The following is a 22,836-nucleotide window of genomic DNA, read 5'->3' on the forward strand; positions in this document are numbered from 1 at the left end:
AGAAATGTGGGGCTGGAAGGGACCTCCAGAGGCCATCTCATCCAGCCGCCTGTTCTAGGTATCTGCACAACCTGTTCTTGAAACCTCCGCTGATGGGGGAGCTGTGAACATGACAACACTTGGGGGACACAGTGTCTCGTTGCAGATGGACACACCGAAAAGGGCAACGTTTATTAGGGCAGGATTAGGTCCTTGCACTTTGCTAGACCCTGCTGGCCTCCCCGGGCGCCTGCTTGTGCTTGTGGGGGAGGGGGACACTACCGTAGCTGTGCGTTTCCTGATTTGCGTATGGCTGAGGTGGTTTTCCTGTCATACTAACATCCTACCCAGGGATCTCTGGGGAGACCTTAATCCTCTCCTGGGTCTGGAACATTTGAGTCTGGACTTTGGCAGAGCTATGTTATGTGAGGACACAGGGAGCAGAGCACCCACTGGGGCAATGGTGACTTTACCTCCACCTCAAGCAAGACCTTTGTACCGCAATGTGAAGTAGAAATATAATCAGCAAATGACCCAAGGCATCTGTGCTGCGAGTTACTGACAACTGCCTGTGGGGTGCAGAGAGCTATCTGTGCCGTGGACTCCCAGACCCCTCACAAGCCAGAGACCTTTCGTAAGACGCAGTGTGCAGGGGAAAAGGGATGCTGTCTGAGTCTTTACCTCTTTTCCACAGCCATTTCCAAACTGGCAAATGAAATCTTGCCTGGACAGCTCGCACTGCCTTTCCCACAAGACTATCCAAGCATCCTGATAATGCAGGGTAGGGAAGGGATCAGCCCCATGAACTGGGAACATTCAGGCTCTTGCTCCAGAGCAGTGAATGACCTTAGCTGACACGCGAAAGGCTGTCCTGAAGCAGCCTTCCTCATCCAGGGTTTTAACGCTGTCTACACAACAATAAAACACCCGCAGCTGGCTCAGGCTCACGGGCTCGGGCTGCAGGGCTATAAAATTGCAGTGTAGATGTGCAGGCTCGAGCTGGAGCCTGGACTTTGGGATTCCGCGAGGAAGCAGAACTCAGAGCCTGGACACCAGCCCAAACCCAAATGTCTACACTGCAACTGAACAGCCCTGCGGCCCAAGTCTTACCAGCCTAAGTCAGCTGACATGGGCCAGCTGCGGGTGGTTATTGCAATGTAGACATACCCTGAACTACCAGCAACAGAGACTTCAGAATAATCCTTGACGCTAGATCCTTCCACAGCTATTTTCAAGCAGCTCGAACACAAATGCTGCGGCTGGTGCTAGCTTTCCTCACTGGGACCAGCTCCAGCAGGCCTTGCAAATCTGACAGCTTTTAAAGAAGGGTTTATTTACTTTTTTTAAACTCCACATTTTTTGCAATTCCCTCCAGGAAACTGCAGAAAAAGCCCTACCGCAACTCTGTCCCGCCCACTGGGCAAATTTTCCCCTGTGTTTTGAATGGAGACAAAAAAGACAGGATTGTCAGTGTTTCAACTGCAGCATCATTGCAGCTTCTAGAGTTGGATCAGATCTGATCACGATAGCCGCCATGGCTCCAGCATCTGAACCAGCCACAATTGCTGGGCTGCATTCCAGCAGAATCGAAGGTTTCAGAGTAGCAGCCGTGTTAGTCTGTATTCGCAAAAAGAAAAGGAGTACTTGTGGCACCTTAGAGACTAACAAATTTATTAGAACATAAGCTTTCGTGAGCTACAGCTCACTTCATCGGATGCAGAATCGAAGCTAGCAGTTCTCAGAAGTGTATTACTTACTTGCCAAGGCAGGAGATACCCCACAGAGTGCTTTGGAATGTCCTATTAAATCAGGATGGGGGAACAAACACAGAAGAAAAGAAGTAGATGCTAGGAATCCGGAGAACATTCCTTGTCCAATTATAAAGATTTTTAAAAAAATCAACACAATTTAGGTCTAAAATGCTGAACATAAGAATGGCCGTACTGGATCAGACGAATGGTCCATCCAGCCCAGTATCCTGTCTTCCAACAGTGGCCAATGCCAGAGGGAATGAACAAAACAGAGCAATTACCGAGTGATCCAACACTTGCATCTTGCAGTGAGAGGCTTAGGGACACCCAGAGCATAGGGTTGCATCCCTGACCATCTTGGCTAATAGACATTGATGGACCTATCCTCCATTAACTTACTTAATTCTTTTTTTAATCCAGTTATAGTTTTGGCCTTCACAGCATCCCCTGGCAAAGAGTTCCACAGGTTGACTGTGCACTGTGTGAAGAAATACTTCTTTTTGTTTGTTTTAAACCTGCTGCCTATTAATTTCATTCCATGACCCCTGATTCTTGTGTTGTGTGAAGGGTAAATAATACTTTATTATTCACTTTCTCTACAATATTCATGATTTTATAGACCTCTATCATATCCCCCCTTAGTCATCTCTTTTCCAAGCTGAAAAGCCCGTGTCTTATTAATCTTTCCTCATACGAAAGCTGTTCCATACCCCTCATCATTTTTTCCCCTTCTCTGTACATTTTCCAATTCTAATACGTCTTTTTTGAGATGGGGTGACCAGAACTGTATGCAGTATTCAAAGTGTACATGGCTGCTACTCTGAAACCTGGATTTATATAGTAGCATTATGATATTTTCTGTCTTCTTATCTAGCCCTTTCCAACGGTTCCTAACATTCTGTTAGCTTTTCTGACTGCTGCACATTGAGTGGATGTTTTCAGGGAACTATCCATGATTACTCCAGGATCCCTTGCTTGAGTAGTAACAGCTAATTTACACCCTATCATTTTGTATGTACAGTTGGGATTATGTTTACAATGTGCATTACTTTGCATTTATCAACATTGAAGTTCATCTGCCATTTTGTTGCCCAGTTACCTAGTTTTGTGAGATCCCTTTGTAATTCTTCACAGTCTGCTTTGCATTTGAGTAATTTTGTATCATCTGTAGAATTTACAACCTCACTGTTTATCCCTTTTTCCAGATCATTTGTGAATATGCTGAACAGCACTGGTCCCAGTGCATACCCCTGGGGGACACCACTATTTACCTCTCTCCATTCTGAAAACTGACCATTTATTCCTACCCTTTGTTTCCTCTCTTTTAACCAGTTACTGATCCAGGAGAGGACCTTCCCTCTTATCCCGTGACAGCTTACTTTCCTTAAGAGCCCTTGGTGAAGGACCTTGTTAAAGGCTTTCTGAACACTCAAATATACTACATCCACTGGCTTACCCTTGTCCACATGCTTGTTGATGCCCTCAAAGAATTCTAATAGACTGTTGAGGCATGATTTCCCTTTACAAATGCTGCATTCACTCTTCCCCAACAAATCGTGCTCATCTATATCTGATAATTCTGTTCTTTACTATAGTTTCAGCCAATTTGCCTGGTACTGAAGTTAGGCTTCCCAGCCTGTAATTGCCAGGATCACCTCTGGAGCTTCTTCTTCAAAAAAAAAGAAAATCCTATTTAACACTTAACACTAACTGTATCTCCTTTTTTCCTGTACCTTTAATAAAAGGTTTAAACGGATGTTTAATGGTGCATTTACCATGGGACTAAGCAGGCTAAGCTCTCTGGGTACCAAACCTTGTTTAACACCGTTTGATGCTGGGTTACTTTAACATCGTTAGCCCGTATAGTCTATCAAAATGAATACGGTAGGCCCATATCTGAGCTGTCATGGGGACATCCATGTGAGAGAGGCTGGGAGTTCTCCGAGGACTGTAGCTCTTTAGCTGGAGGATCCCAGGAGGTGTTGCTATCCCAGGGCGGCCTCAGAGGCTCACTTTGAAATGAGCAGTTAGTAAATATTTGATCCCAAATATGACTGAAAATGCAACTGGCCCACAAAGAGCAAATGTGCTGAATCCAAGCCCAGAAGCATGAAACAAAGGATTTTATTCCTGCTCTAAGTGCAAATTCAGCACTTGCTGACACAATTGAGTCACTAGGGCCCTCCACACTCCCACAGCGGGGCAATGGTTCGATTTCTGCACTGGGGCTGGCCTGCACAGACCACACAATAGCGCTGGATGTGTATTGACCATGCGCCAACGAAGCCACATACTGCTGCTAGGGAACCTGAGGTCTCTAGGAAGTTCAGCTGAGACCCCACTTGTGTCTTGTGGGTAGATAAAGGGGTGCAGAAGAACTCCTCAAGAATGAGTGGTCCGGAGAGGTTCCTCAGGCCCAGCTGTGCTCCTCTGGGTCTCAGCTTCCCCTGGCTGGGAGCTGTACAGGGCAGGGGACAATGGGGACTGTGCACACAGCCCGGCAGGACTTGGGGTCACAAGGATGGAAAATAAACAATCACCTGCAAAAGGTTTTCCCCACCAGTGGATTGTGGGATCTCTCCCCAACCGGCTGAGCCTGGGCCTGCCACACAGCTGGAGTTCAGGCTCTCCCTTGTACAGAGTCCAAGTCAAGCAAATGCCAGCTGGAGGAGATGGACACTCCTTGGGGTGGGCTCAGCTAGGACTCTCCCCATTCCCTGGCAGAGCCACCCCTGCTCTCAGATCTGAAGCAGCCAGTCCATGGGGTTGCAGTTTCACCTTTCTGTTTCTGGCACCATCTTCCTCCTGCTGTCCTCAAGCCTCCCACACCTGCTATGCTGAAACCTGAGCCTCTCCTTCCTAGGACAGCCAGACAAGCTGGAACAGATGCAGCCTAACACAGTCCTCACTCTCACCCTCCCTTGGGGGCAGAGGGACAGCCCAGCAGGGCATGGGTTGGAGAGCTGTGCAGAATCACAGATAACTCCTGCCACTTGTTTCACCCCAGAAGTGCCTCACTCTTTCTCATGGGATAACTGGGCTGGCAAGAAGCTGACAGGGTTTGAAGACACTGGTGTCTATCTTCTCTCTCATGTGCCCATCACCAGGTCTGAGTTTAAACATGGGCGGTGACTTCACAAAGGCAGAGAGGGAACAATGATGGAGACAGAAATTCCACTATCCATCCCCATTCTCTGGACTGGGTGTAACATATCTTCCTTCAAGCTGGGGTGACAGCTTGCTTGACCCTCCAAGTGGCAACAGGGACCTTTCGATTCCCATGAACAGCCACATGTGTATGTCTCTGCAGCCCCCTCGTTCCTAGTAACTAAGGAACATTTGCCTTCAGAATCAGTTGCCCTTGAAAGGACAAAGTGGTTTCTACTTTGCTTTGTCAATCCACCTGCTCCTCTGTTGTTGTGATTCAGGGTGCTGGAGTGGCTGCTCCGCTCACTTGTGCTGAACACACCAGGGGCAGGTACTGTTTGCTGATTGGAGCATTGTGCTGGAAAAGGAGAAATCGCTGTGGTCTTTTGGGGTATGTCTTCACAGCCTGCAGCAGCGAGCCTCCCAGCCCGGGCCTACAGACTCAGGCTTGCGCTGGCACGCTACTACTACCTGTGTAGATGCTGCAGATCGGGCTCTGAAAACCACCCTCTCCCTAGGCTTCAGAGCTGAGCTGCAGCCCGAGCTGCAACATCTACACTGCTATTTACAGCACAGTAACGCGAGCCCAAGTCTGTCAGCCTGGGTCAGAAACTAGCTGCCATTTGCTGTGTAGACACACCTCAGGGGTTAGCAAAGCCCTAGGCACCTGCTCTCAGAGATGGAGAATGCACCCCACCTGGCACAGCTGGGGACCCTGCTTTGGAGCAGGGCTTGAGTAGTGCTGGGAAGGGGAGGAGAGGGAAGGAGAAAACACAAGGTCAGAGTCCAATGACCAAACAGTGTGCCTTCTCCACGAGGCCTCTGGGAAACACAACAGCATCCCCGCCTGAATGACCAGCTGCTAATTCCTGCCAGCCACTCTGCCCCGAAACATCATCCGGGTAGCAAAGGGCCATCTCCAGAGCAGACTGCTGGCCCCGGCGGGAGAAGGAAGCAGCACAAGGGGCCAGCAAGGGGAGAGACTCTTCTCAGCACGGGCACTGGGAGAGCAGGAGACAACTGCTAGGTCCTGCAGTATAAACAGAACCAGAGCGTGTTTCTACTGTGTTCCAACCTTAGTTTTTAACCCAGTTAGGATGTGGACCAGTCCCGCCTGGCCATTCAGCACAGGGTAGATATTGAGACCATCAGGCGGGCTACCTACCCGGCACGGCAGATTTTATAACAAAGAACACACAAAGAATTGTTTCCTGGTGGAAAAACAGAGCATGAAACAGACGGAGGACAGAGTAATTCTCCTTGCCGCAGGAACTGTGGGGTGAGGTTCTCTGGCTTGGCTTATACAGGAGGTGAGACTAGGGGACCCCAATAGTCCCTTGTAGCCCATCTATGAAGAGAGATGAGCAGACAAGAAAGGGAAGAAAACCATCTAGTGGAGAATGCAGGAGAGAAAGCCAACCGACCATCTGAACTGTTTCTAAAGATAAATGCCTCATTGTCTTGGGTGCAAATACTTACGAAGATGCCACGTTACAACCAATAGTGAAACCGATTTCTCTTGATATGGCTCCAGGACCATGTCCTGCCTCAAGGGAAGGGAGAACACGTTTATGTCTGTGGGGAAGAGCTCCAGTCCTGGGCACGCACCGAAAGGTCTGGAAGGTACGTGCCCATGTGCAGTGGAGCCCTGAGCGACTGCCCCGCAGGACACTGGCCTTCACAGGCAAGTTCGCTTTGCAGAACAATTTTGAAAGCAGATCGGGCAATAGTTGTGTCCACTGTGCTGCTCCCTCCCGGTTCTTATCCTGTGCTCCTCACCATAGTGTCTGAGCACCTCACAGCTCCAGCAGTGACCCATCGCCCAGCCTTTTGTAGCCTCTCCGTCCCTCTCAGCTGCCTGCCCTTGGCTGGAAGAGCCCCATAAGCTGCTGCCACACGGTACGACCAGGATGGAGTGGGCAGGGGAAGCACTTCATCTCCGACAAGGGCACAAATAAGTAACAACTCAAATACATCCCTCTCCCAGAACCAGTCTGCCTGATACAGAGAGAGGACATGATGCCAGCTTACGATCCTTTCACGGCTCAGCTGTGGGAGAGCCTGTCCCCTGGACTTGTGCGGTGCCCCTTTTTGCCTTTACAAAGGGCTGGGATATGTTGTGCTCTGCAGAGATAGCCCTTTACCAGGCTGGATTCCCTTGGCAGAGCTGTGTGAGTGACCCATCAGCAGAGCCATGGCCCAACAGGAGAGACACAGCCAGTTCCAGAGTAATCTACAGCACAGAAGAGCAGGTCCCTTTTCGAGGGGGCTTTGGACCCCCAAGACCTGCTCATCCTGATACACGTGCTCGTGCCCAGCCACCGTGAGATCCAACACTGCTCCCTGCACGCCGGGAGGAGCTGGAATTGGGGGTGCAGCCTGGACTGGGAGTCTCGGGAGCATGCTTTGTGCGCGCTGCTAGTAACTTCCAGTCTGAGAGGCTCAAAGGCCAGCAGTTGCTCAGGAGGGCAGAGTCAGAGCGCTCCGAAAACTCTCTCCATCAGGGGGACATGCAGAGGGAAACAGTGGAAGATCCCTGAGCCCCAGCCCTGGCTCCCCACATCAGAGTTACAGGTCTTTCCCACTCTTGTCCCAGAGGCCTCATGAGAGCCCATGGGGCAGCACGAGAGCCATTTCCTAAGCTGTTCCGATGTAATGAAACTGATGCAGAAAGTGCAGGCCCCGCAGAAGGAGCCAGACACCCCAGAACAGCAGCAAATGGGAAAAGTAGAGAGGTCTAGCTGGCCCCTTGCCTTTAACTGGCCCTCTGAAAATGGAAGGAAAGCTAGGGGCCATGCCCAGTACTCTAGCCCCAGAGCCTGCTGTGAGTGTGGGAGGAAGGTGATGGGAGAGCTCACCAGGCAGAGCACAGGTCTGTCTGGGCAGCAGAGTGTTGTGGAGGCAGAGATGTGCAGAAGTGCTATCTCAGAGTCTCTAGCTTTAGGACCCGTTGATTTCAACCCACAATCTAGTCAGGGCACATTAGGAGTTTTGCCCTAAGAAATATGGTTTTAGGCAACACCACGAATGAGTCTAGCATAGAGCAGGCTGTTTGCTAGGACCCCCGGCAGCAGCACTGCCACACTCCACCGGATGTGCATTGGCTCACAGAAACTCACTTGCCAGGGGGATTTGCACCATGATTTTGCAGGGAAAAGAATCTGTAGCCCCTTGGACCCATCTCTCCTTCTTCTCCTGCAACTCCTGTCACACAGTACTACCCCAACGTGCGAGATGCCAGCCACACAGGCAGGAGGATATCGCCTGCCCCAAAGAGCCAGCCATGAACGAAGACTGGCTCACAACCAGAGTGACTGTGTTCAGCTACTGCAAATGGTAATGGCACTTGGCTGGGAGCCAGAAGACCTGGGTTCTGTTCCCAGCTCCACCCCAGACTTCCTGGGGGACTTTGATCAAGTCACTTGCCCCTCTGGGCCACAGCTTCACAAGCTGTGAATCCCCCTGGGAATTTACACTGCCCAGTCGAAGGCCTCCTGGGGAGTCTCCAGACCTCCCTCCCAGGGCTTCAGTCCTTCACTGCACAGCGTGTGTGGCGCGCCCCATACACAAGGCAGGGGAGAGGTGCCTGTGTCGACCGCAGGGCTGGGGGCGTGGGAAAGCAGGGACAACAGCTGGCAAAATCCCAACAAGAAACCCACTTGCTTGTTGTCAGACCAGTTCCTCAGAGTAAAAACAAAGCCTCTTAGCACAACACACTAGCATCCAGTTATTGTTCCTTGGCTGATGTGTGCAAGTGACCGTGAGCTCTGCCCCAGTTCCATGGCAGTCACACCCCTCACAGCAGCCCCGCTAGGCTTGGGGGGGGGAGAAAGGGCTGGGGCAGGGTGACAGGAAAGGAACCTGCCTGCCCAAGACCCTGGTGCAGTCCAAGAGGCTCTATCCCCAAAGGTTTAGTCTCCCTCATGACACCCTGTACACAAAGAGCTGGTAGCCTGCATCTGTGGCTCAGTAGCTCGGCCTTTCCTGGCAGCATCTCCACTATGCAGCACCAGCTGTCCAGCAAGGGGGAGAGAATGATTCATCCCAACTTCACCCTCGGATCTAATCTCGGCATTTCACCCCGATCGCAGCGCACGGAATGCAGCCTGCTGTCTAGCTGGCTCTGCCCAGCGGGGAGCCCAACCTCCAGCGCAGGGCATGTTCCCCAGCCAGCCAGCCCAGCTTCCCAGGCTGTGTCCTCAGTCCCCGAGTCCACACCCAGCAGCCGGTGCCTGCAGGGCAGAGAGCTGCACAGCAGTTACGCAAGAGAAAGTTGTAGGCAGTACAAAGCCTTCCCTACCTTCCAGGGTCTGGCTTCCTCTCTGCGCTGCTCTGCCCCTTGCTCTTCTCCACCTCCTGCATCAGGGCCGTTTGGACGGGGCTGTTTCTCTCATCACAGCTTGTGCTGTCTGTGTGCTGAGGCCCCCTGCAGTCAGACTGGGACCTGCGTTTCATGGCCTGAAGCTGTGCCAGTGGCACAATGTCACAGCCCTGTGGCCGGTGCCATACTGTTTGCTGGGTGATGGCGTTGTAGTAATAGAAGCGGTTGTTGTTCTGGTCGAAGAGCTCCCACCATTGCTTCTGGTCCGACTGACGAACTCTCAGGTTGGGAGGTGGCTCCCAGCCACATTCACCGGTGGCCAAGTTGACATACATTCGCTCCCGAGAGCGGGGCTCGATGATCTCCACCCAATCCGAGCTGCAACAGAAAAGAAAGGCACAGTCAGACTGGGCTGGGGGCACAAGGCAACCCGAGGGCATGCAGCCGGCTGCCTGTCGGTGCCTTGGACAGAACTCGGGGTAGGAACAGGCAACCATGCTCTGGATCAGAAACGGCGCTCAGTGTTACAGTGACCTCTGTGAAGGGGGAGCTATATTGGGCTGACAGCTTTTTGGTGGAAGGAGGCCTACACAGGGTTTCACATCCTACTTACTGTTTGGACCTGCAGGACAATAAAGTCCAGGCTGCATGTTCAGCTGGAGGAGCATTGGAGGTGTCAGGTTGTTACAGTCGCTCCAGCGCTGCAGGCAAAGGGAGGCAGCTGTTCAATCCTTAACAAAGACACCTCTTTCCAAAACAGCAGTTAGTCACTGACACTGGTTAAACATGAACCCGGGTTTAAAACAGTGTGACCAAAACTCTCCTCCCCACTTAGCTCCACTTTCCCTTGATTAGCCATTTGTTTCATACACACTCGTTCTCCAGTCACTATGGAGCCCGCTGTCCTCCAGAGGGCCTGATTTCTAGTCTAACAACACAAGAAGAAAAACCCCTTTGTTTTCAGCCTGGTCTTCCAGGCACTATCAGAAAATGCAGAGAAGGGCACATGCCCTTTCAACAAAGCATCTAATAGCTCAGACTGTCTTTCTGTTGAGCCGATGAGGATCATGCAGAGGGGTTACAACAAGCCAGAATGGCAATGGCAGGGCAGAGCACCCATAGGCTGAGGGCATTCACGTCTGAGGGCCAGGAACTGCCAAGCCATGGCTCTCACATGCATAAACAAAGGCTCCAGATGTGACCCAAGTGTTGCTGCTTTGTCAGGGAATTTGCAGCCACCACACATTGCACAGCTGCAGGAAATCGGGCCTTCAGGACCGGCCCTGCACACAGACTGGCACCTGCCTAAAGGTGTGAATTACAGCCTATGTCGTTCAGTGCAGATCTGGCAAAACAGAACGTTGCTATTTCAGATTCAAAGTGCCCTATTTTGATTTAGCTGAAGTGGGATTTTTACCACTGACATTAATGGGGGAACTGGATGTTTCGCACTTGTCCACTCATTTAAGTGCCTAACTTTAGGGTCCTGTTTCTGAAAGTCTTGGCCTTCATCCCCATTCAGTTTGATCAAGGGGTCTGCAGTCTGTCCGTCTCTGAGGCCTCTTCGAAACTGTATTGAATTAAGAGCACAAACTTCTCAGACACAGCACTTGGTTCACTTTCATCTGAACAAACGGCTGCAAGAACTCCTCTCCTCTGCACAGGTGAGTCAGGAAGGAGAGGGCTGGATCTGGAGAGGCCAGCCCATAAGAAGACCCTGGAGAAAGGTGACTTCAGGTCACTTCTTTCATGGGAAGGAGCTGGCAAGACTTTCCTGGAGAAGGTGCAGAAACAGAACCAGTGGTGATGTGCTGGTAACAAGCATGGCTGACAGTGTGCTTAGAGTACAGCACAGCTGCAGGTGCCCAGGGCCAGCCCACAGGGATTTCATTTACAAGGGTCTGTCCGAAGGTTTGGCCTGCTGGGGAAGCCAAGGAGCTGGAGGAGTTTTCTTGCAGGGAGGAGAAGATACAAGCCCTACAGAAGTGGGATACCGTGCACCACTAGAATACACAGGGCAAGCAAGACAACTCAAAAGCTCATCTGATCACAGAGAGCGGGACTAACAACCACCCGCAATGAGCTCTCTGCCTGGGCTGGTACAACAGTAAACAACCCGGCCAAACACCCAACAGAGGAGCACATTGGGAAAGACACAGCACGCCCCGCACTAGGCCCAGTATTAAGCCTGGGTAACGGGCAGGGGCCAGGAATGCTATAGCAACACTGGACTACACCTGCAGATTGTTCCCTAACATCTGCATTCATCTTGATGGCACTTCCTGAGAGGAGTTTTAAGAGCCCTACTCTTAGATATTAAGTTTCAGAGTAGCAGCCTTGTTAGTCTGTATCCGCAAAAAGAAAAGGAGGACTTATGGCACCTTAGAGACTAACAAATTTATTTGAGCATAAGCTTTCGCGAGCTACAGCCCACTTCATCAGATGCATGCAGTCCACTGACTGTAGTTATCAGTGGGTCACAGTCATTCTGGAAGAGCATAACAAGTGGACTGAATGCATCCGATGAAGTGAGCTGTAGCTCACGAAAGCTTATGCTCAGATAAATGTGTTAGTCTCTAAGGTGCCACAAGTCCTCCTTTTCTTTTTTAGATATTAAGGTCACTGTAAGGAACTAGGCTGGTTAGTCAGGTGATATTCATTAGCCACTGAGGGTAACTGGGCCAAACGATTCAGAAAACCCACCAGCTCCTTCACAGGTCCCACGCTTGGACACTGGCAGTTGTTTTACCTCCCTTTACAATTAATGTCTCCCCCCAGCATTCAAGACAATTCTCACTTCTGTTAACCCATGTATAGGTGGGGCTGGGAGTGAGAGCCAAGCACTCCAGACCCGTCAGCATCTCTCCTGAGGATGCTGTTGTCTTGCAGAGCCTCTCTGGGGTTAGACACAGAACACTGACATGAAGGCCCTTCACCTAGAACACTGCATCCCACCAGAGAACTACCCTGAGCCGGGCCCTGTTGGTTTGAAGATGAAGACCAAGCACAAAAATCCCCTGCTGCCTGTACCACGGTCATGCTACAGGGCACAATTACACACTGACAAGGGCACATACACAGAGCGCAAACCAAACCAACCCCCACACAGCTCACCAAGTTGCAAATTAACCCTTTCATGTGTGTTCTAAGTTGTAAAACACCCACAACTGCAGCTGGTCCTGGGCACTGTAACATGTTAAAACACTACCAAAAGCCAAGCCAGAGCTGACAAGAGTGGACTTTTTATATAAAATCCCTTTCCCGTGCCTTTGGGCCAGAAAAGAGAGAAGGGTAATTAACTAGGGCCAGTCCAACCCACAGGAACAGCACGTTCTAGTAGAGGGGCCTCCACAGAGATTATTCTGATATCAGATCCCAACAGTTTACATCTAGAGGGCAACAGCCAGCTTCACTGCTGAGGCAGAACTTGAGGAGGGAAGCAGCCTCTTGGACAGCCAGGATCCAAACCACACTGGACTTTAAAGACTGACAGCAGCTCCTTGAATGGCACCTGGAAGGGACCAAGAAGCCACTCGTGCACCAGGCTCTTTATGGCCATTCCCGATCAGCTGTTGAAGCTTCTGGCTGGTCTTCACATATAGCCCCATGAAGAGCATATTGCAACCTCCAGCCTGGAGTGTGCATCAGGAATGCCAGCCAGGAGGTCGCTGCAGGATTCCAACAGGGAATGGGGAGGGCCTAGCAAGATGTAGCTGTGTGGACAGAAAGAAAAGGCCAGATCTCAGAGATGTTATAGACACAGCCCAGCCGGGAGGGCAAGAGAGAGGGAGGATCCAAAAAACATTATGGGCATGAGTGACAGGGTGGTGTTGTCAGCAGTGATAAAGAGACGGTGGAGTACAGCAGTCAGGAGTTCCATTTCAGCCAGGCCAAGCTTAAAGCTGACCAAGAGAGATTCAAGAGGAGCTGTCCAGACAGGCTGAGGGGAAGAACTGCATCGATAGACACGGGACAAGAGTGGAGATGTATTTTGTGGGAAAAGGCAGGGAGGGATGTGGTCACTTGGACCAGCGGAGGGTCTAGAAGAGGCAAGTTAGGCTAGCAGTGCAGAATAAGTGACTTGCATCATGGCTCAACAGGGGAAAGAAGAGGGAATTTCACAGTGTTTACATACACCAGAAAAATGGCAAAGTCCCCTGTTGCATGATCAAACTATTTAAAATTCAGCAGCATTGTACTCAAGATCCCCGCTGCCTGCAGCAGTTTGCAAGAATTCAGCTCTGAAACAAGGGGCTCTGAAAGCGTTGCTATTTCTTGGGGCAGAGGGAAGGCACTGAGTAACTATTGAAAGCAAAAAGAAAAGGAGTACTTGTGTCACCTTAGAAACATTTATTTGAGCATAAGCTTTCGTGAGCTACGGCTCACTTCATCGGATTCATGTAGTGGAAAATACAGTGAATGTGACTGTATTTTCCACTACTTGCATCCGATGAAGTGAGTCACTGTATTTTCTACTACATGCATCTGATGAAGTGAGCTGTAGCTCACGAAAGCTTATGTGCAAATAAATTTGTTAGTCTCTAAGGTGCCACCAGTACTCCTTTTCTTTTTGCGGATACAGACTAACACGGCTGCTACTCTGAAACCTATTGAAAGTAACTTCACAACCCCTTCTAATGGCACCAATCCGGCTCTGTTTGTGTTGCTGTTAACTATAGTCTGCTGCTCTTCAGGAGTTTAATTTTACCTTTGTGTGCAAAGGCAAATTAACCTGAGATTTGGGCTTATGACCTCTTTGTTCCAGTAAATATCTGGAAGCTGTGAATTGCCAAGCTGCAATGAAACAAAGGGACATTCAGCTCACTCTGTACCACACTCCATTTCATTTACTCTTATGTGTAAAGAAAGAGTCTAAACAACAAAAGGAAAAAGAGAGAGCGGGAGGCAGCACATTCCTAGAGAGACGCCAGCATTGGGCTGACACAATCCAAGTTTAGAGCATCAGATCAGGAACTCTGCAAAGCTTTGCTAAACCCAGGATCTTAGATAGATAACATCCCAGCTTGGAGTGCCCTGCTGAATATAAAATAATCATAAACCAGCCTTATCAGGTCAAAGCAAAGGTGCCCCTGGCAGTAGTGTGAATGTGAAGGGACAAGAAGAAATCAGCATGAAGATTAGAGAACAGCCTGCATCATAAAGTTCAGATCCAGATCCCAACTCAGACAAAGTTCTGTTCCAGGATTTTACTTCTGCCTATTATAGAGTACAGGGTCTAGTCACAAAGTCTGGATTTACTTCTGCATTTCCCCAAGGGTGAAGGAGTATGGATTCACAGTTTTAGTTCAGGTTAGGGTGACCAGACAGCAACTATGAAAAATTGGGACACGGGGTGGGGGGTAATAGCACCTATATAAGACAAAGCCCCAAATATCGGGACTGTCCCTATACAATCAGGACATCTAGTCACCCTAGGTCAGGCCCATCTCAAGTAAAACCCAGAGCAAACCTTTCCCAGGGCTTTTTGCCTGGCCTTCTCTGGAGCAAACTCTACAGGGTGTATGTGCATCTTCAGTCATCTTGACTGAAATACAGTAACACTACGGGAAATCAGCCCAGAGCTCTACCTGGCCAGGTCTCTAGACTTGGTAACAAATTTGTCAGGTAGTCAGTAACCAAAGCTTGAAATGATCCATTTGGCTGACAAATAAAACCTCCCTTTGAACCATAGAAATACAGCCCCAGCATGTAGCCTCTATTATTTCACAGATTTCAGATGTTTCCTTTGCATTCTGTAAATACACAAATACATTCCAAGGGTTGTAACGCTTTGAAATTAAAGCACAGCTCTGAGCTGCTTGCTATGGAGCTTCCGAAAAAGACCAACAGCAAGAGCATTTACTCGCACAGTGCACACTGATTTTCCTGGGGGCTGAAGGAGATACTTGTCCCCAAAATGTTCCTCCATTGCACTGGTGGCAGGACTGGGGGGAGCACTAGCATAGATAAAGCACTGTGGCTACCAGCATTTTAAGCACCATGCCCACTAGACATGCTCTGAGATAGTACCTAAAAAGCCAGTGGACACACAGTGAGGGCCTTATCTGTTGTACCATTAGGAGCTATACAGGAGCTAGTGCAATGGTGAGAAGTTTTAGGGGGAAAGGCTAGTCTAAACACTTCCTTAGGAAGGAGCAAAACACTGGCTTCTGCGCCATCCTGCTGTCTGTGGCAGGTGCACTGGACTGGGCAGACATTTTACCCATTGATCTGCACCATGGGTACCACACAGCAGAGCTACAATGCTCTGATGGCAACAGCCTTCACCATTTACTACAGGGGGGCTTGCTGCAAACTACTTGCCAGCCAGGCCAGCCAGCAAGCTCAGCTCCAGGGCTCCTCGAACCCTTTCCCAGCACAGAGAATGCAGGAGGTGGGAGCGGGAATACTTCACACAGGCAGAGGAGTGGTCCTCACAGGTTGGCTCCATCCCTCCCTCCCTCTTTTACAGCCCTTCAAGGCTGACATTTTATTTACTTTAAATGCTATTTTATAAACTGGGCAGAGAAACCGGGAGGCTGCAGCTCACTGTCCTCCTGCCAAGCTCCATGACAGATTTAACTTGCATCTGCAAACTCTTCTCCGTCAAAGACAATTGGACTAAGTTTGACTCTCCCCCCACACTCCAGCTCCTGGGGACCCCGCTCAGCTAAGGCCAGGAGCTGCAGAGCCCACCTCTAGCTTTCATAGCCTTCCACTGGCCCAATCAATATTTCAGAGTGAAAGTCTCCAGCACACCTGTTATTCTGCAGCCCTTCGAACCAGCTCCTGATGACAAGTCCTGCACAATGACAAGCCCTGCACAAGATCTGCACAGTCACTGTGAGGGAAAGTAAACACCAGCCTGCTAAACCCTGTCACTTTCAAAGGCCCCAGGGCGCTGTATATTATCCATTTGACTCATTGGAAAGCGGAGGTGGGGGAGAGGAGCATTTACCTATCCTGGAAACAGGAGTGTCCACTGCACACCTCATTTGGCCCAGGAAGCAGTGCTCTATGGTAGGAGGAAAATTTGCCCACCTGAAGGCCCCATGGGGCGTGCGCCAGAAGCCTGAGGTCATCACATATTTATTTATTAAGTGGAACCAACTGCAGCGATGCTCAACTTTAATAATTTTATTAAGATGATGTTAAAATAAAAGAAATGGTACAGCGTTTAAGCGTAGAAGTTTCTGGTTACCAGGAAATAAGGTACAGATTATCAAGGGTTGCAAAATTCGGTTTAGGATTGGATGGCGTAAGGAATACATAATCTGCAATATCCCCAATTGGGAGTAAAAGGGTCAAAGTACAGACAATGAGATATGAGAGTATGTTGTTCATATAATGGCTATGTTCAGGTGTGGAGTATAATGAACGGATACGATGATGAGGATGGATTTACCCTCTACTACAGAAACACAAGCCATGGAGACAACAAGTGCCCACATGAAATGCTTAATCTAGAACCCTAGCATGGGCCAGGCATGGGATTGGAAACCTGGCATTCCCCATCTCTATTGCTGCTGATATCTGACACGGCCGTGGGCTTAGCTTCTCAGTGCCTAAGCAACAGAGTGTGGCTACACAGAAGTACCTCTCCGAGCCACTGTGAGAAGTCCTATTTGCACAGGGCTAGGTCGGTGCTAAGTACTAGCATTGCTCTAACAGACTGAGTCACATATGCTGCACACAGGAAACAAGATAGCTGCTAAGCTTTAATGGGCAAACAGAAACACAGCCCTTCTAAACAATGAAAAGATACGTGGGGCCCTAGTTAGGCCTTTCTCTCTCCTTCCTCCCCCGCCCACCCCCCAAACTAAGATGAACAGCTCAGTACAAGGCCAGCAGAGAAAACAGGAGTTGTAACTAAATAGAGGGGGGAAGATGCAAAACTGAGAGAAAGAAATGTGCGGAAGACAATCAGATTTAAAACAACAAATGAGAGAAATCCAAGCACTGCTATTAGGGACACAACTGGTTTTCTTGTAAATGTTACCTACGCTACAAAAATTTGGACAACCAAGAATTTTTACTGGGCAACATGAATTTTGGGCAGGACAAGCATGGTGGAAAAACACTTTCCCAACCAGGGGCACGTGGTCTTTAAACCCATGCACCGGTTTCACGACAAAGAGATTGCACTACAGTACTTGTATGAGGTGACTTGAAAAATACTGTTTCTTTTTTTTTTTTTTTTTTAACAGTTCAAATACTTGTAAACAAAAATAAATATAAAGTGAGTATGGTACACTTTGTATTCTGTATTATAATTGAAATCAATATATTTGAAAATATAGAAAACATCCAAAAATATTTAAATAAATGGTTTCTATTATTGTTTAACAGTGTGATTAATCACGCAATTAATCGCGATACATTTTTTTTTAATCATGCAATTAATCCTTGACAGCTCTACTTATTAACGAGACAAGGTGGATGAGGCAATATCCTTTATTGGACCAGCTTCTGGTGGTGAGAGAACCGAGCTTTCAGGCTTAGACAGAGCTCTTCCTCAGCTCAGGTAATAAGGCATCTGCCTCACCGCAGCAGCTTAGTTTGGAGAGGAGCACAAACACCAGGAAACATTTCCCAACACAGTCAAATCCACTGCACTGGGGGAACAGCCCTCCAGGTCAGGAGCAGGAGAGCTACCTCCAGGGACATTTTAAACTACAATGGGCAGCACGTTAGTGGGAAGCTCCCGGCAGAGGGACTGTGGGTGTAAAACAGAGGTTCTCAAACTGCGGGTCAGGACCCCTCAGAGGGTTGTGAGGTTATTACATGGGGGGTCGTGAGCTGGCAGCCTACCGCCCCAAACCCTGCTTTGCATCCAGCATTTATAATGGTGTTAAATATATAAAAACATTTTTTTAATTTATAGGGGGGGGTCGAACTCGGAGGCTTGCTGTGTGAAAGGCGTGACTAGTACAAAAGTTTGAGAACCACTGGTCTAAAACATCTTTCTTGCTTTCATGTGCAGAGCTCTCAGTTCCCCACTCCTGTACACAGACGCCCCAGAGCGCCGCTCAGCCATGCATCAATAAATAGCAATCAACATTATCTTACCCATTTCAACTCTACCCAAGGGCTTTCATTTCATTATTCTGAAGGCCGTTCCTCCCCACCAGACTCTTACAGATTGGAGGGTATTCAGATGTTCCTCATTTCCACTCTTCTTCTCCCCGCAGCCCCCATTTCTTTGGGGAGGGAGTGGGATGGGGAATACCTGTCAACTATTGGGGTCCCACAGGGATCATTCACAGCCAAACACTATTCCATAGCTATCAATGATCTGAAAGAAAACAAAAATCATCGCTGAGCAGCTGATGGGCTGATAAACCATGACAAGGACAGAGCAAAGTGGATCAGCTGGGGAACTGGGCTCATGCAGATGTGTTTTAGTGCAGCCAAATGCAAGCTCACCCATCCAGGCAGGAGGAAGGCAGGCCATGCTCACAGGAGGGGGTTGTATCCTGGAAAGCAGTGACTCTGAAAGGGGCTTAGCAGTCCTGGTTGAAACCAACTGAACAAAAGCTCCCAGTGTAGACTGGAGTTGAGGGCGAATATGAGCCCTGGCTCTAACCGGGGAGGGCAGAACAGGAGGAGTAGAGAGGTGCACTGATTCTCTGCATAGTGCTGGTGAAGCCATTGCTGTTCCAGCATCTCCAATTCTAGTGCGCACACTGCAATACCGAAAAGTGGAGGACGAGTCAGAGGAGCTGAGCTGAACTGGGGAAGAGTCCAGGGCTCTGGATCCCCTGAGGATGGAGTTTTCTGAATGTTCCTGCGCTCTGTGCTAACAAGCTCTGTTCTACGCTGTCGTCCCGACAACTAATAAACCTTCTGTGTTACACTCTGGCCGAGTCACTGCTGATTGTGGAGTTATTGGGGCGTGTGAGGCTTCCCCAGGTGTCTCATCCAGCGGGACTGGCTGTGGGGAGCCCATGGATGGACAGAGGGCTGAAGGCTCCGAGGTCAGACCCAGGAGGCACTGAAGCCAAGGAGGTTTCTTGCCCAGGTGAGTGCACACCCCAAGGGGAGAGACACTGCACTAAAGTCCTGCCTGACTTCATTCAGAGCGGTGCCAGAGTAGTGAGGCTGTGCCTCCATGACAACACCCTGTGGGGCTCAAGAAACCCCCCCGGCCTCAGCCAGAGAAGACAAACTAGGGAGTGTGATGCAGGTGTCTTCCCAGAGGTGATGGACCGGGCCCCCAGCAGGCTGGACTCCAGCCTTCACCCCCCACCCTGCAGGAACTGGAGAGGAAGGAGAAGTCTCCCTTCCTCTCCTCAGAGCTCCCGGCTGCCGACTGGGCAGTCTCCAGACTGCTGAGGCAGTCTCCACCTGAAGGTTTAAGAGTGTCATCCCCACAGCCCCACCATGTGTCTCCTTTCAAGCGGGTTGTGCCCTTCCCCTCACCCACAGGCCTAGCACAGCACCTGCTTCCAGGAGGCCAACCTGCCTTGGGGCCAGAACAGCCACCCACTCCTGAGAGAGTGACCTGTGCAAACTGCACTGGACTCCAGCTAGCAACAGAAATCCTGCTTGAGAGACCGCCACATGCCCGCCGTGCAATAAAGCCCAGGCTCCTGGACTTCTTGAGGCTGCCCAACCCTTTCACGGCAGCAGAGCCCAGGTCTCCTGAGTCCTGAGCATCCAACCTGTGGTCCCTCTTCCCACAGGGCTTAACCATACCCAGCTAACACGCCGGTGAACACATGTCGTCCTACCTTACAGGACTGTAAGCACAGGTAAAATGTGCTAGTGTAGACGGGGCCACAGGCTCTGGGAAGGCTGACTCCCTGGTGTGGATTACAGTGTACAAGGACAAATAAATGTGAGGGCACCATGGGCCCACTGGTGCACTGGCAGCTTTCAGGTCATGGTAAATCACTGGGGGTGCACCTGGCAAAGTCTGAAAGACAACCCTCCTAAAACCCCAGGGGACCGATCGATGGTAACCACTTTCCCCACTCTCACAAGGAACAACATCACATAACTAGTCTTATGCCTCATGGAGCTGACATGTGGGGCTGGAAAGCTCTAAGTTTTCCCTAGTGACCGCACATCCCTGCCGGCTGGCTTGGCTCACTTCCGAAGCGAGGACAGCGAAAGTCAACTCCTCCTGTGGCAAGACTTTCACTGTCTGGCTCCTCTCCGCCAAGCCCAGGAAAGCTGTCATTTAAATCTAAAAATAAAAGCATGGGTGTATCTCCACAGCTAATACACACACAGGCATCCCAGCCGCAAAAATGACAGAGGAACCAAGGTAAATATAACTCCCTCGGCACCCAAAAGGTTCTACTGCCCCCGAAAATAGGCACAGTGCAAACAAAGCAGCATCTGTTCAGCGGGAGACGTGGATTGGTCTCTGAAAATACAGAACAAATGGCTCACAGCCACCGTCCAGGTCCAAACCTTTCACATCAACGCACAGCTCCGCAGGGAGCCTGCAAACAGCCTGCCATGAGTAGGGCAGGGAAGCCTCCCTCCAAAAGCCAGCTCCTGGGGCAGTGGAGCATGCCCTGCGGCTGGGTAACTCTGTTAGACAGGAGGCATGGAAGAGAAGAATCCAGTGGGTCTGGGACAGGAAGAAGAGGTAGGCAGCACCCACAGCACTCACTGAAGTCAAGTGGGTTCCGTACCCCAGCCACCCAGCTTCGGAACAGTTGCCTGTGACATTTTAGAAGAAGCAATGTTGTAAAGAACCCACTGGCCTCAACCCATAGCAGCACTAACCCTCTGCCCCCACTGGGAAGAACACAGGCTCCCAAGTCTCCATTCTGGAAACACAGGGCTCCAGAGAAGAGAATTTGTCTGTTTCCCTCATGGGTGCAGAGATAATTCTCACTACCAGTCTCCCTGACATCACAGATTTTACATCTGGCCCTCATATCAATTAGGGAGCTTTCCATCTACTGCAGATCTTGCCAGCATGCTTCCAACTACCCAACGGGAACTTGATTTTACACTGGGTCTCACGGCTGCTGCAGCAGCTGCTAGGAGCAGAGCTTTGGCCCCTTTGCAGAGAGGGACAGCCAACCCCATGAGGAAGGCTGGCCAGAACGAAGTGTGCATTGCAGGGGCTCCCTATGGCTAGACACCAAAACTAACAACAGCTTCCTGCGAAACCCAGGCTGCATCTCTGCTGCTGAGGCCTCACAGGGAAAGGAAAAAAGGAACCTCAAAACAGCCAGGACTTCTTGGGAGAAACTCAGTGAGGGGGCAGAGGGAAATCCCCCCAAATGCAGTCAGTGCTGGCTCCTGGCAATGGGCGCACCACAAGGGTGAAAGATGAGTGGATAGCATAACCAAAGCAGCCCAGCCAGAGCTAGAGATATAGGCACTACAGACCTGTGCCCCAGTTCCTGGAATCAGGTGATTACAGCTGAAGCTGAGCTTTCAGTTAAAAGAAAAAGTAATTCTCTCACCCTCATGGGGCAAAGAGAAACCTGAAAATGTGACTCGAGCAGGACTACCATCCCAGTGACATCTGCCTGCGTGTGCTGAGAGCCTGAGACAACAACTCCAAGAGAGAAGAACAGTCCCATGCTTCTCGATGGAGTGTTAATGCCAAGCCCCGTGCCACTACCACCCCCAGTATGTGCAGAAAGAGAACAGTGCAGGGGGCCTGGCCCATCCACCCAAGCAGATAAAGTCTGGCTGTTGTAAGTAGTGAAACACCCCCTGCCTTTGTGGGGTGAGAAAAGGGCCCCCTGTTGCCACCCTTGTAGTTGCTCTAGGGTGATAGGGAGCCCCTGCAGCTGACTCCAAGGGAAAGGGTGGCCCTGCTGTTCTGAGGAGGGGGGCTGCTGCTGCTCCTCCCAAGGAGAGAAAGGGTCTATTGCTGCCACCTCTGTGCTCCCAGAGTGGTAACAGGGCTCAACTGTGAGGCTCCACCCAGCTGCCTTAACCCTACCCTTAGATGCCTGTCCCAGGCCCTTACAGCAGAATGGGAACGTTCAGACCCTCACACAGGCTGCAGCTACTCACCTCCTGTTTTATTAAGGGCCAAAGGCCACGGACAACAGCCCATCAGGAAAGGCTGTTCTGGATGTGACCTGGGCAGCCCAAAAGTCTTAGGGGGCAGGATGACCAAGCTTCCCCATTCCTGCTGGCCCCCCCCCCCCCCCGCCCAGGGCCTGGAGCAGCTGGACAGGCTCTCCTGGGGCTGCCCCGAGTGGCAGGGCCCAGGGCATTAAGGACAGCTCCCACCTCGCGGGACAATACTTTCTACTACCTCGGCCACTGCTTCCTGGAGCCCAGCCTCAGGCAGGCCTAGTGGAGACAAGGGAACACACGGCCCAAGGCTTATTCCTCATTGACTTTACAGCGAGGTTTAAAGCCCCAATCTCCCATGTGCCTCCACTAGAGCCTCCTCTATCCCAGGCCGTGGCGTCTGCTCATCTCAGTGAACCTTGAGATGAGCCGTTTGGCCTTTCAGGGCCTGGGCATTTCAGACCGACAGTCAGCAAAGTAGCCTCCCTCCCTCACCTTCCCAGACGCACTGCACCAATCTGGGACCGACTGCCAGAGGGGAAGGCAGCGCCAGCAAGCACTCAACCTCAGTCCCTTTGCCACACTGACCAGCTTTCACAGAGGCTGGTTCTTCGGGCTCTGAGTGTCTAAACAGTA

General features: G+C 50.4%; 1 protein-coding gene across 2 annotated transcripts in view; it reads right to left on the reverse strand.

Annotated features, from left to right (window-relative positions):
• LOC119842384 (rho GTPase-activating protein 39-like) overlaps positions 1 to 22,836 on the reverse strand; it is a 128,245-nt gene that overhangs the window by 66,915 nt on the left and 38,494 nt on the right. Inside the window, exons 1-2 of one of the 2 annotated variants that reach the window (XM_043495807.1) lie at positions 18,268 to 18,423; positions 9,178 to 9,576 (exon numbers count right to left, since the gene is read on the reverse strand). In XM_043495807.1, the coding sequence (XP_043351742.1) occupies positions 9,178 to 9,533 (356 nt within the window). In that variant the 5' untranslated portion in view covers positions 9,534 to 9,576; positions 18,268 to 18,423. Of the gene's footprint in view, positions 1 to 9,177; positions 9,577 to 18,267; positions 18,424 to 22,836 lie in introns of those variants that run through there. The other variant, XM_038370427.2, reaches the window with a different exon arrangement.

This window comes from Dermochelys coriacea, chromosome 13, assembly GCF_009764565.3.
Source record: "Dermochelys coriacea isolate rDerCor1 chromosome 13, rDerCor1.pri.v4, whole genome shotgun sequence".
Taxonomy (NCBI): Eukaryota; Metazoa; Chordata; order Testudines; family Dermochelyidae; genus Dermochelys; species Dermochelys coriacea.